This window comes from Nannospalax galili, unplaced genomic scaffold (assembly GCF_000622305.1).
Source record: "Nannospalax galili isolate Female #2095 unplaced genomic scaffold, S.galili_v1.0 scaffold180, whole genome shotgun sequence".
NCBI lineage: Eukaryota > Metazoa > Chordata > Mammalia > Rodentia > Spalacidae > Nannospalax > Nannospalax galili.
The window spans coordinates 557,245-569,984 of NW_008348199.1; the positions used below are offsets into that span (position 1 = coordinate 557,245).

Below are 12,740 nucleotides of genomic sequence, written 5' to 3' on the forward strand. Positions count from 1 at the left end.
TGGGGGTGGGGGGAGGTCCTTTCCTTCCAGATAGTTCCTGTATGCTACAGGGGGTTACACCTACCCACAGCTGGACCACCATTCATCCTGGCCATGTTGAACTGCAGCTCATGGTAGGAGCAGACAGGGGTGTCGGGCCTTGGGGGCTTTGGAGACCAGCCCAGGACACTGGAAGTTGCCTTGGAGACCTTTGGACCGTTGTGGAGTCAGGTCCCCACTCCAGGTCAAAGGATCTAGATGAGTTCTGAATCTGAAATTATGGAAGCAGGCCAGGGACCTGAACAGCCCCAGGCAAGGTCCCTGGAGGGATCTGGGAAGGGAGTTGGGGAAGCCTAGAGCCCTGCTCACTCTCTGCTCCACACCTGGGCAAGCTGTGGCCTGGGGTGAGTCACCAAGCCCTCTGAGCCAGCACCTGAGTCTGGTTGAAGAACGGAATGAGATCACATGGAGCATGCCGGGTGTGGGGACCCGCAGCCCCGTGGCAGCCCCTCTCGCTGGACCTCACTTGGGGTTGTTCTCCCCCAAACTACCATTTCTCTCTCCTCCACCTTTCCCTGTCTCCACGGCAACAGACGGAGGGCTTGGCTCATTAAAACCAAATAAAAAGGCCATGGTGGGAGTGGCAACCTGATGAGTAACTGGTGAGTAAGAGAGTCGGAGCGGGTGTGGGCACAGGCAGGTGAGAGCCCAGACCCGCAGCGGGACACACTCGGGAGACTTTCGGTCATCCTGGACCGTGCCAGTCAGGCTGGGCACCTGCCTGCTTGCCTGGGGCTTCAAGACAGGCCGGAGAAGCTGGGAGTTTCCTGACTGGTCTTGGCAGCCTAGTGGTTAGACTGGAAGAGGTGAGCAGTCACAGGTGGCTGCCTCGGCCTCTGGGTGACACCTACCACCATCTGCACCCATTACAAAATTGCACAATCACTTGAATTTTCCAGACCTCTCTCCACTGTGCTCACTAGAAGCTAGCTTGGCCTTCCTAGAGCTCCCATCCAGGGGCCTCTGGCCACTGTCCAGCCCCTCTGCACTCCAAGGGCCACAACTCACCCATACACAGTATCTTTTCCCCAAGGTGCCACAAATCTCCCTGTTCCTGTCTCCTTCCAAGATCACAGACTATATAGGGGCTAAACTGGGGACAGAATGGTCATCAGAGATCTATGCCCAGGCCCTCAGCCCTTCTGCAGTCTATCTGGGCTTTCCAAACACCCAGAGCCAGGTTCAAGTCCCACCTCAGCCGTTAATAGTCAGTGTTATACCCGCTCCATGCCTCAGTTTCCTCTTCTGCAAAATGGGTATAAAACCTGCCTTGTCTCATTGTCTTGAGAGTTCTGAGAACAGGGAGGATCCAGGTGTTGGGTGCACAGTGGAGTGAAATTCTGGCTTCAATGAGGATAATGGTGGTGTCCTCTGCTCTGTGAGCTGCTTCTAAAGGGTTTGGAATATTATTACTTGTGAGATCTGCTGTATCCAGGTCCCATGTTACCTGGACAGCCCCTGTGTTCCCAGCTCTAGACTCCTGAGTGCCTTTGGAGCACGGGCACACATGCTACAGAGCATGTACATCCCACAACACAGCGGACATGCCACATACATCATACTCCACACCCACATCTCACACATACCATACTGCACACTTCCCCAGTACCACACACTCCACAGCCTGTGTGCCTCCCACCCCCACATGTACACACACCTTCTAGGAGTCAGCTCCTGCTCCCTGCAGAGACTGTCATTACACAAGGCAACCCTTTCTCCAGGAAGCCTGCCTGACTTCCCCCACAGAGGCAGGTTAGGATGTCCTCTAGGGTCCTGAGTCTTCTCTGGATGGCCACTTCCACCATCCCTGGATAGCTCATCATCTGGCTCTGCCAGGCCTGAGCACTGCAGAAGGGAACCCAGGCCTTCCCTTAGGGTCTTCCTGAACTAATTTAGAGCCGGGGACATGGATTCCTATATCCTCCCAGTCCCCATCCTATCTAGGGCTCCTGCCCAGCCTCCAGCAGTGCAGGAACAGGGCTGCTCCATGTCTTCATGGAACATGAGGAGCCCACTGGGCTGAGAGGTTGGCTTATATCTCTCCTATCTCCTGTCCATCAGAGCCTGGAGCCCACAGGCCCTGGGAATGTGTTCTGGCAAGAAAGGAACTGCTGGGGGTGGGGGGGACCCAGTAGGGTAGCAGGACAAGGTGGAGGCTGTGACAGGCCAGGTCCAGGCAGGCCAGCCCTGGAGGTCTTGGTCTCTCTGACTGGAAATATCTTGCCTTGGGTCTCTCAGAGGAGGAAGTGCCCCCTACTTCTCTTCACCCCAGGCCCCTGGGATTGGGGACTCCACCCTGTCTTCACTTTGAGGGAAGTTGCCTCAGGGGAAGAGGGTGTCAGGCTACCCCACCACCACCAGGAAGAAGTTCCCTTCGGCACACCCCAGCTGGCTGGTGGGTAGGTAGATGGTCGTAGAGTGCCTGGAACAGCTGCCACAAGGCCAGACATATAGTTGGTGCTCAAAGTGTGTTCATGGACCTAACTTGACTCTCTGCCAGTTTTCTGTGGTGACCCATTCAGTCTCCCAGAGCAGGGCCAGCAGTCAGCCATCCAGGACAGACTGGGGCAGGCAGGTGCTGGCATGAGGCCTTGCTATGGCTTGGGCTTGGGTTTTTGCCTTCCCAGCTCCATATCTGACCATTGGCCTTGCTGTCCATGACTGAGATGATAGGGAGCCATCCTTCACTGGAGTTTACTCTGGGTCCCAGAGTGGCCTTCCTGAGGCCACACGGTGCCATGTGCTAGACACATACTATTGATAACAGACTTGGGAAGTGGGTAGGTAGAGAGGGCCAGGATGGAAGGCATGCACAGTCCAGCCTGGGGCCTTGGAGGATAAAGAAGGAATCTGAGCTGGACCCATCTACTTGAAGGGCTTCTGGACCTAAAGAGAGCCAGGTGGTCCCCTACAAGGCTAATCATGTGGACAATGTCCCCACCTGAGCAGTGAAGGCCTCCTCCTGGGAAGGCAGCCTTCAGGAGGAACATTAGAGCCAGGCTTCGGAAGGGGAAGAGACCAGGAAATCCCAAAGACCAGGAAACCCACAGGAGGTGTGAACCACACCCAGAAGACCTGAGTCATCCCTGAGGACAGAGAGAGGGATGAGAAAGCCAGGCAGGCGTTGGCAGGGTGGGGGACCTGGCTTCCCTTCCCAGCTCGGTCAGTCATAGGCTTGGCCCTGTCATCAGACAGGAGTCAGTGAAGGTGCTTGGGGTGGGGAGGGGGAAGGACCCAGCTATGACCAGGGAGAGAGGACAGAGGTAGGACTGCTACCCAGATGGTGGGAAGAAAGGGAGACCTGGAAGGCCAAAGCCTGGAGCGGACTGAAGGTCCAGTCACAGAGGGAGATGGACTCCTGAGTGGGAATGGGGAGGCCCTGTGCTTTCTCATGGCCCAGAAGTCCATGTTCTATGCACAAATGGCCTGTCCACAGAAGCAGTAGCTGAGCTGAGGTCTCTTGGGAACAGGGAGAGACAGTGGATGGTGGTGTTACATGCTGGTGGTGACAGCAGACACTGAGTACCAGCTCTACACCTTACCACATACTTCCTGGTTGCTGTTCATCAGCCCCACTCTGGTGAGTTGGAAGCTCAGAAAGGGCAGGTGATGAGTCCTGGGGTCACACAGCAAGTAGATTATGTCCCCTGTGCCCACCTGACTCAGAGTTTTGGGGCCTCACCAGCCACACGTGTCATCTCTCTCCCCAGGGAGCCGTGAGGCCGCTTTCACATATGCCATCACCGCAGCAGGCGTGGCACATGCAGTCACGGCCGCCTGCAGCCAGGGCAACCTGAGCAACTGTGGCTGTGACAGGGAGAAGCAAGGCTACTACAATCAGGCGGAGGGCTGGAAGTGGGGCGGCTGCTCAGCTGATGTGCGATACGGCATCGACTTCTCCCGGCGCTTCGTGGATGCCCGAGAGATCAAGAAGAACGCCAGGCGCCTCATGAATCTCCACAACAACGAGGCGGGCAGGAAGGTCGGTGTATGGGCATGTAGGCACAGCAGGCACGGTGGGCGGGAAGGTAGGCCTGCAGACATGGTGGGCATGGCAGCCACAGTGCCCACCTGCAGAAGCATGCATGCCAGGTCTTCCTGTGTTTCCTCTGCTTCCCTGCAAAGCCCCGGGCAGCCTCCCTGCCCTGCCTGCACGTATGAAACCTGGGGCTACCTGGGGTGCAGCAGCAGCCCCCAGAGTGGGCACGTAGGACCCATTTCAATGCAGGGTGTGAGCTGGGCCTGGCTGGGGACCTGAAGGTGGGTCAAGGCCCCAGGCCACAGCCCACATCCCCGCTCTCAGAGCCTAATCAGCACACCAATAAAGGGGGACGGGACAAAAGGGAGACAGCTCTAAGGACTGACAGGAACTGCCAGCTGGGGGGGGCTCTTGGAGCACAGCCCGCCTTGCACATGGTGGGAAGGAGGAGTGAGGGTGCTAATGGAGGAAAATCACTCCAGGACACTGGGGGAGAAGTCAGGGCGAGCCTGGCCACCGCAGGGAGATGAGGCCCCCAGATACTGAGCTAGGAGGAGCAGCCGCTTTGGCGGCAAGATGGCCAGAGATAGGGCAGCCAGCCGAGCAGAACACGGGCTGGATCTGGCTCCTGGGCGCTGGGGGCTGCACCCAGGTCTGCAGAGCCAGGGGCTTATTGGGCCTGCAATGGACCGGCCTTTCTAGGCAAACGAGCTGAAGAGCCTCCAACCCTGGGAGGTCACGAAAGGCCAGCGATATGTCTGCCACTCTTTCAGTTAGCACTGCCTGCCCCCTCCTCTGTGCCAGGCAGTAGAGAGAAGTTGAGCATGACCCTGACTGTGCGATCTTGGGTCACCTAAGGGTGTCAGGGCCTGGGAGCCCAGCAGAAAGCACAGAGGCTTCCTGGAGGAGGTGGCATCAGAGTGGGGCCTTGAAGGACATGCAGAACATAATCAGCTCCAGCCAGCAGGAGGGGTGGGTGAGTCGGGCCTAAGGAGTGAGCACGGGTTGGCACAGCTCAGGGAGGGGTTGACTCTGATGTGGGGTGTCTTTCATGGTTGGGGGGTGTTAGGTTACAGTGGCAAACAGATGGGGGAAGAGTGGCCGTGTGGCCTCCAGTGAGCTCAAAGGCAGCCACAAACCCAAGCAAATGCATAGTATGTGATCGAAGCCCACCTGCCGGGGATGCTGAAGAAAGAGGCCAACCAACACAGAGGGAAAGTGGGGCTGGATTCTCATGGACGCCTTCGAGTTTCTGGGGTGGCTTCTGGGCAGATGTTTCCTCCCAGGAGAAGATCCAACTGTCCCCATGTACAGATAAGGACCGTAAGCCCCAGGCAAGCTGCAGAGCTGGCCAACTTTGGGCCTGAGTTTTAGTCGCTGCTCATGGGTACATCAAGCCCCAGAGATGTGAGAACGGACAAGGACTCCAGGCAAAGGGCCTTGAAGCCTGGAGTTATGTCCAGTTCAGGTCTGGGACTGACTGGGTGGGCTGGTTGCAGCACATAGGCTGATAAAGAGGCACAAGGGGGGCAGAAAGGACCAGCCCCAGGAGAGACAGGAAGTTGGAGGTTGGCAATGGGGAAGATAGTCCAGCTGAGGGGTTGAGGGCAGAGGAATGACCCAAGGATGGCATGCCATGAACGAAATGTGGCACAGATCATGGGAGCAGCAGCATAGAGGCTGGCTACAGGAAAGGAAGGGCTCTAAAAGGTTTGGTGGTACCCAGACACAGCACATTCAGAAGGCTGTGGTAGATTGTGTTTGAGGCCAGCCTGAGCTACATAAAAAGACAATGTCTCAAAAAAAATTAACAGTTTTCACACCAACTCTGTCCCCAGTTGTGGGAGTTCACCTGTCCCTCTGCTGAGCCTCAGTCTCCCCATCTGCACCTCTGCCAGCCTCACCTGTACAGCTGTGAGCACACCTTGACCTGAGCCCCCAAAGGCCAGATAATAACTGCACATGGGTCCTTTCCTCCCAGCAGCTCAGTGCTTGCCATGATGGTAGGTTGGGGGCTGGAAGTTGCCCCACTGCTCCAGTGCTGGATCCGGACCCACCCTGGGGCATCAAGCAGGTATAGAGGGGTGGGCCAACACCTTATGCCTGCTGCTCCTGAGTACCTTAGACTCACAGTGAAAGAGGCCCATGTTCTCCCTCTGTTCTGGTATTAAAACCTGCGATCAAGGTCTGGGCGGGGCCATGCTTCCGCCAAAGGCTCTGGGGGATAGAAAAATGAGGGATCCAGCGTCTAGAGGCCCCAGCATTTGTTGGCTTGTGGCCTCATCACCAGCTTCTGCCTCTGAGCCAGGTGGCCTCTCCTGGGCTGTCTTCTCTTTTGTCTCTTATGAGGAAATTCTCAGTTGCCTTTTGGCCAGGCCTATTCCAGGTGAACACACCTTCATGTTTGCTTTAACCCCATCTGTAAAGACCCTATTTCCAATAAGGTCACTTCTGAGATTTCCTGTGATGTGACTCATGGGAGGTAATCTACAGCCACCAACCACCCCACTTTCTGTTCTCCTGAGGCTGCAGGGACCCAGGTGGGCACCCCTAAAAGGCTTTGATGGAACAGGCTAAGCTCAGAGCTCTGCTCACCATGACCACTAGCCCTGCACTGCTTCCCCTCCCCAGGCCCCTCGTGGACTGTGGTGGATTTAGAGAGATGTGCCCCCTGGTGCCTAGGCAGAAAGAGCACTCAAACCTTTCCCCAAGAATATGCAGATGTGAGCAAGTAGTTCTGTCGCTGGTGTGGTGCCCCCCACCCCATGGGGCAGGGGCAGGGGCAGGGGTAGACAGTACTGATGCCTGAGAGGTTGGAAACTGTGGTTTGTCTGCTCCGTCCTGACAAGGCCAGTGCTGGCCCCTGTGGGAAGGTCAGGTGCTATGCCAAGGATACCACTGCATTTGCCCAGGAATTCAGTGGGTGCCCACCAGGAAGGAAGTTGTGACAAGTGTGGCCAACTTGGGGATGGGGCTGGTGCCCCATCAGCTGGCCATGGGTCATGTCTTGGCTCGGCCCTTGACTGACCAAGGGTCCCTGACAGTGGTGCTGGGTAGGCTCGTCCTCACTGCGCGGTCCTGAGGTCACACCCATGCTGAGTCCAGAGGCCGGCTACTACCCCCAAGTTGGCAAGATCCACAGCCACTTATGGATCCAAAGTTAGTGAGAACAGCAGTCAAGGGCCATGTCTGCATGTGTGGGAGAGGCCAGGCCACCCGAAAGCTCAGGAAGCCAAGGGCATGAGGGAGACACAGGGTGCCTCTCTCCCCAGCTGCATCTGCACTGACGGTGAGGCACCCTCCCCACCCAAGTCTGCCCTGCTGGGACAGAGGGACACCAGAGCCGTCCAGCCTTCCCCTGAAGGTCTTTGTCCCTGGTCTAATGACTCCCTCAGCCTAGCCAAAAGGAGCGCTGCTCCCAAGCCCTGGACACACCCCATCAGCCCTTCTCAATGGCGCAGTCGACTCCACACCCTTGTGTGTGTTGGGGGGGACCAGGCCTGCAGTGCAGTCAGACTCAGCTCAAGCCCCTCAGGTGGGCAGCCCTTTCTGCCCCTTCCAGGTGTCTCCTGGGCGCCTGGCCGCCCCTGGCGCCACTGTTGCCGTAACTCTGGTGGCAAGGGCCCTGGAGAAGGAAGCGGCGCATTCTTGAATCCTGTGATCACTTCCCGGCGAGGCTCCAGCCCAGGGGACCCAGCCAAGCGAGGATTCAGCCCCTTGCTCTGCAAACACCTGCCCAATCAACTTCATCTGCCTCTGTCACTACTAGGGCTGCACAGGGTCTGATGTCCCCAGGCAGGCAGGAGGGAGCAGGAGGCTGGGGAGCCCTGATAAGACTCAGGAGGTAGGGGCTGGGCGAGGGCTAAAGGACGAGGAGAAGGGACTTGGGAGGTGGGTGTGCAGCTGGGCACAGTGGGACCACAGATGGCTGGCCACTGGCCTACCTGGCCCCAACCTGGTCTCAGCCATTGGAGGAGGATTGTCAGCTAGGGCTTGCATGAGCTGCTGCACCCTGGGATCTGGGAAGGCCTGTCCAGCCAGCCAGTACACAGTGGCCAGGGCAGGGGACTTACTGGGCTTGAAGAAGGCTAGTGGAAGGAAGGGACAGAGCCAAGCAAAGCTGGATCACGGCACAGGGGCTCAGATGAGGGGGCTAGAGAGTCATGAGGATAGATGGGGGATGGGGGAGGCAGGGAAGAACAGGGGCTCAGATGAGGGGGCTAGAGAATCATGAGGATAGATGGGGGATGGGGAAGGCAGGGAAGAACAAAGAACAGGTCCTAGGTTTGCCTGAGGCTACTCAGGCCTGACCTCCAGGCATCTCCGGTCCACCCACTCTACCCATAGAGCCCCCAAAGTACTCTGCTCCACAGGACACTGGGTCCATCCTGCCTTAGACTATCCCTGGTGGGGTTCACGCTTCCCTTCCGGCCAGCTGCTCCAGTCCTTTACCCATCAATACCATCATTCACTTAGCTGGAGAATAATGAGGTTGGGGAGGTACCAGCCCAGGGCCTGCCCAGCGCCACTGAAGGGCCTGTGGCCCCTCTTCCCTTCGAGCTTCATGATACAGTTGTGACTTTTGAGCTTCTCCTAAAACACCTTCCTTTTTGTCTAACGAGTTCCGACTCACCCATCAAAACCCATCACAGGCATCACTTCCTCCAGGACACCCCGCCATAGGCACCGGCAGTCCCGCAGGGTGTGGGCTCCCGAAGGCCCTGGGTGTTTGATACCTGTCCGTTTTCTTCTACACTGGGTGAACCTCAGAGGTCCTGTGAGGTCCAGAGAAGGTGCTGGGCAGTGGCCCTCGGTGGACTGCTTCTTTCTTCTTTTCCCTCATCCATCCATCCATTCATTCATTTATTTGCTGAGGCTTTTGTCTAGGCCAGATCTGGGGGTCGAAAACAGGTGCCCTTGACAGTGGATTCCGGCCTGGGGGAGGGGGTAGGAGTCAAATCCCCAAAGGCCCAGGCTGCCAAGGTGAGGCTAGTAGAGTCCCCGACAGCTGATAAATGGCCCCTTCGCAGGGCAGCAGCTAACAGTGACCCCCCCCATCTTTCATCAAGCCGGTTGGCAGGACCCTTTCGATCCGGGTAAATGAGTACCTGGGGTCAGGGCTGGCTCTGGGAACCAGCCTTCCGGGGGCCAAGAGGGAGGCCCAAGGAAAACAGAGAGCTGCACCCAGCCCAGGCCCTCGTGCAGCTAGGGAGAAAGAACAACAACCGGCCTGTCCCGGCTGTCAGCTTCCCAGAGGATGGCACGACTGGGCCGCGCTGACCCGTACCCTCACCCTCCCATTTCCCTCCATCACCTGCACATACGCTGTCGTTAGGTAGCCGGCTGTTAAGCTCCGACTACCTGCCAGACTCGCACCAGGCATAAGGGCGAAGGAGACATGGGATATTTATTTATCACCTTCTGTTGCTGGGCCTCTCCCAGCCTGGTGTCCCCACCTGCGGCCCTGAAAATCAGGTTCCCTCGTCAGTGCCTCCTTAAACGGTCATCGTATGGATTTAACCAAATACATTTGATCACATACACCATACTCTAACAGAGCGCGGCACACAGGGACCCTGCCACAGCACTTTAAAGGAGTGAACAGTCGGGCTCTGAGAGAGGAGACGAGGAGGCAGGAGAGACGACACAGGGCGCCCTGGGTGCCCCACGCCCTGCTGAGCCTCTGCTCTGTCTCCTGTAGGTTCTGGAGGACCGCATGAAGCTGGAGTGTAAGTGTCACGGCGTGTCGGGCTCCTGTACCACCAAAACCTGCTGGACCACGCTGCCCAAGTTCCGAGAGGTGGGTCACCTGCTCAAGGAAAAGTACAACGCCGCCGTGCAGGTAGAGGTGGTCCGTGCCAGCCGCCTGCGGCAGCCCACCTTCCTGCGCATCAAACAGCTGCGCAGCTACCAGAAGCCCATGGAGACGGACCTGGTGTACATCGAGAAGTCACCTAACTACTGTGAGGAGGACGCGGCCACGGGCAGCGTGGGCACACAGGGCCGCCTGTGCAACCGCACCTCGCAGGGTGCCGATGGCTGCGACACCATGTGCTGCGGGCGCGGCTACAACACGCACCAGTACACAAAAGTGTGGCAGTGTAACTGCAAATTTCACTGGTGCTGCTTCGTCAAGTGCAACACGTGCAGCGAGCGCACCGAGGTCTTCACCTGCAAGTGAGGCTGCCGCGCACCTGCCCTGGGTGCCCCGGCCCACCCCAGCTCTCAGCATTTTGCACATCCTTTCCTGCTTCCAGCCCTGCCAGTTGTGGGCAGAGGCAGGTGGAGAGGGTAGGAGCTCGGGGTGCAGCAGGGGCCTGCACCTACTCCCCATGCTCCAGGCTCCTTCTTACCAACTCTGTCCCCTCCAGTGGCAGAGCTGTGTGCCCTCAACCCACCCAACATCCATGGTCAGTGGTCTGGTACCCAATGGAGACCAGCAAATTCCTTTTCTTCTCTTGGGGAAAGTGAACCTCAAAGTGACCATGAGACACTGAGGGTCACCTCCCTGCCTGGTGGCTGGACACAGAAAGCCATGCCTACCATTTGCGCTCAAAACTCTTTCCCAGGCTGCATCTCATGGGCCCTGGGCAGTGTGGATGGATGTTGACAAGATTATTTATGTTCTCTTAGCATCAGAAGAGGATTTGTACTAATGACCATGTAGTCAGTCCTAACTCTGTACTCGGAGGCCACCCCACTGCCAGCTCCTCCCCTGAGGGTCCTCTGTCGCCTGCAGATCTGAGGGGCCGGGGTTGGCAGGGAGGCTGACTATGTGTGTGGGCCCCAGAGGTGCCCTGGGAGGGGTTGTGGGGGCCTGCATGACCTGAGAGGGCCTCTGATGATAGCCCATCTTACATTCCTTTCCGAAATTGTCAAGCAGATCAAATGTCACCTGTGCCAGGTTCCAGGTGTGCCTCATCCTCTCCCCAGGCCTTTACCCTCCCAGCCCTCCACCACAGGCTTCCACCTCCAGCCCCTTCTACCCTGGAGCCAGCCTGACCCGCAGGACAGCACAGCAGGACAGGCAGGGCCCAGAGAGGTCAGGGACAGTTGTCCCATCTGACAGATGAGCACAGAGCACCCTGAAGATTTACTGAAGACCCCATGGCTCTGTGGATTGTACCACCATAGCCCCACCGAACCCAAGCTCTGGGGGTGGCCAGGGTGGCACGAGCCTGCACCCCCTTCTCAGTGCCTTTGGGGGGTTTTTGTCCTTCCACTCTGACCCTTACGTGAAAGAATTGGCATCCAGGGTTCCAAGGCTGTGCCTGCCAGGGCCCCTGCTGTTGTCCACAGACATCTGCTCAAGGGTCCCCACACCATGAGGAGACTCTCTGATGTCCTATTCACTTGCCTGAGACCTTTCAGATGGGGGCAGAGAGGGTCCTGCCCGCTCAAGGCTGGGTACATCCTCTCTGAAGCTCCCAGCCTCTCCTCCACAGCACATGATGGGCAGGGACTATCCAGAGCAAGAGCACAGCTTGCTTCTGTCTTTGGTCACTCCCATAGGCCGCTCTACATTTAGAATATTTTTCATAGCAAAAGCCCATGGGAATGTGGGATTTGGTGACCACTGAGCCAGGCAGCCTGGACATTGACTTGGGGAAGGTGACCCCTATCTGCCCTTGCCCTGCATCCAGCCATGTATCCCCATCACACTGGGACACTCCAAGCCTCTGGGCCACTGGAACTGTCCCACCCTCCTCTCCTCCCTCCATGTCCTCACCCCAAGTCCTGGGATGCAGAAGTCCATATCCCAGTGTCCCCTGCCAAGGAGCCTGGTTAACTTATATTGTTATATAGCATCCCTGTCCCTCGTCTGTCATGTCTCTTAAGTTATTGTGACCTACACTGGGTACTGGAGGGGATGGGGGGTGGCTTCGGCTGCTGTCCCCCTGAGCCAGGCTCTTCCTTTCTGCTTGAAAAGGACTCTCGGGGCCCTGATGCCACCGAGGCAACTCGCACTGTCCCTGGGCCACCAGGCACCTGCACCTGCTGTCACAGCTGGCTGCAGCCCTTGCCCTGGGGGAGAGAAGTCATCAGTGGGCCCAGGTGGGGCACTGGCTACCCCCATGCTATGTGCTGGGACAGAGGTGGCCGGGTCCTGCACGTCCTTGAAGTGCCCTACTTCTGACGGGCTGTGCTGCAGCCTCCCTTGGAGGGGAGCTCTTGGCCCCAATAAAAGCTGGAATCAGAAAAATGAGTGTGTGGGGGGGTCCCATGCGACACCCTGTATTGAAACTCTTGCCTGCAGGTTAGGGACATGCACTGTCCACCAAGGCTTGGCCTTTCCCCCCCACATCCTCACCTCCTCTGCCAGCCAGAAGCCTGTTCCTTTCCATTGTGACCAGCAGGACCCATCACACTTGCCTCCGGCATCTAGCTGTCCCTGGGTATGGGATGGGGGCTAGACACAAACACTGAGGCCTCTCTGAACAACACAGGGCTCAGGCTACAGGGACATAAGGCCTAGGGGTCTGGTGCCCAGGAACTCACTGCAGATTTGGTCCAATCTTTCCTCAGCAAGAGAGAGCAGAAGACCCTGGCTCTGCCTGAGTCCTAGGCCTGGGACCTGGGGGGTCTATCCAGTTCTGGATGGTGGGTGTCAGGTGCCTTTCTGGTTCTCACAGAGCCTAGGAGGGTAGCCCAGGGTCCCTAGAGGCTTAGCAACCCCTACTGCCCACCTGGCCACTGCCCATGGTGATCATGTACTGTCTAC

At 57.7% G+C, this 12,740-nt stretch overlaps 1 protein-coding gene across 2 annotated transcripts in view; it reads left to right on the forward strand.

The window, feature by feature from the left end:
• The window catches only part of Wnt7b (Wnt family member 7B), a 44,360-nt gene extending 32,148 nt beyond the window's left edge, over nucleotides 1–12,212 (forward strand). For both annotated transcript variants that reach the window (XM_008844687.2, XM_008844686.2), the window contains exons 3-4: nucleotides 3,750–4,021; nucleotides 9,720–12,212. In XM_008844687.2, the coding sequence (XP_008842909.1) occupies nucleotides 3,750–4,021; nucleotides 9,720–10,199 (752 nt within the window). In that variant the 3' untranslated portion in view covers nucleotides 10,200–12,212. The remainder of the gene's footprint in view (nucleotides 1–3,749; nucleotides 4,022–9,719) is intronic.
• The last annotated feature ends 528 nt before the right edge of the window (nucleotides 12,213–12,740 follow it).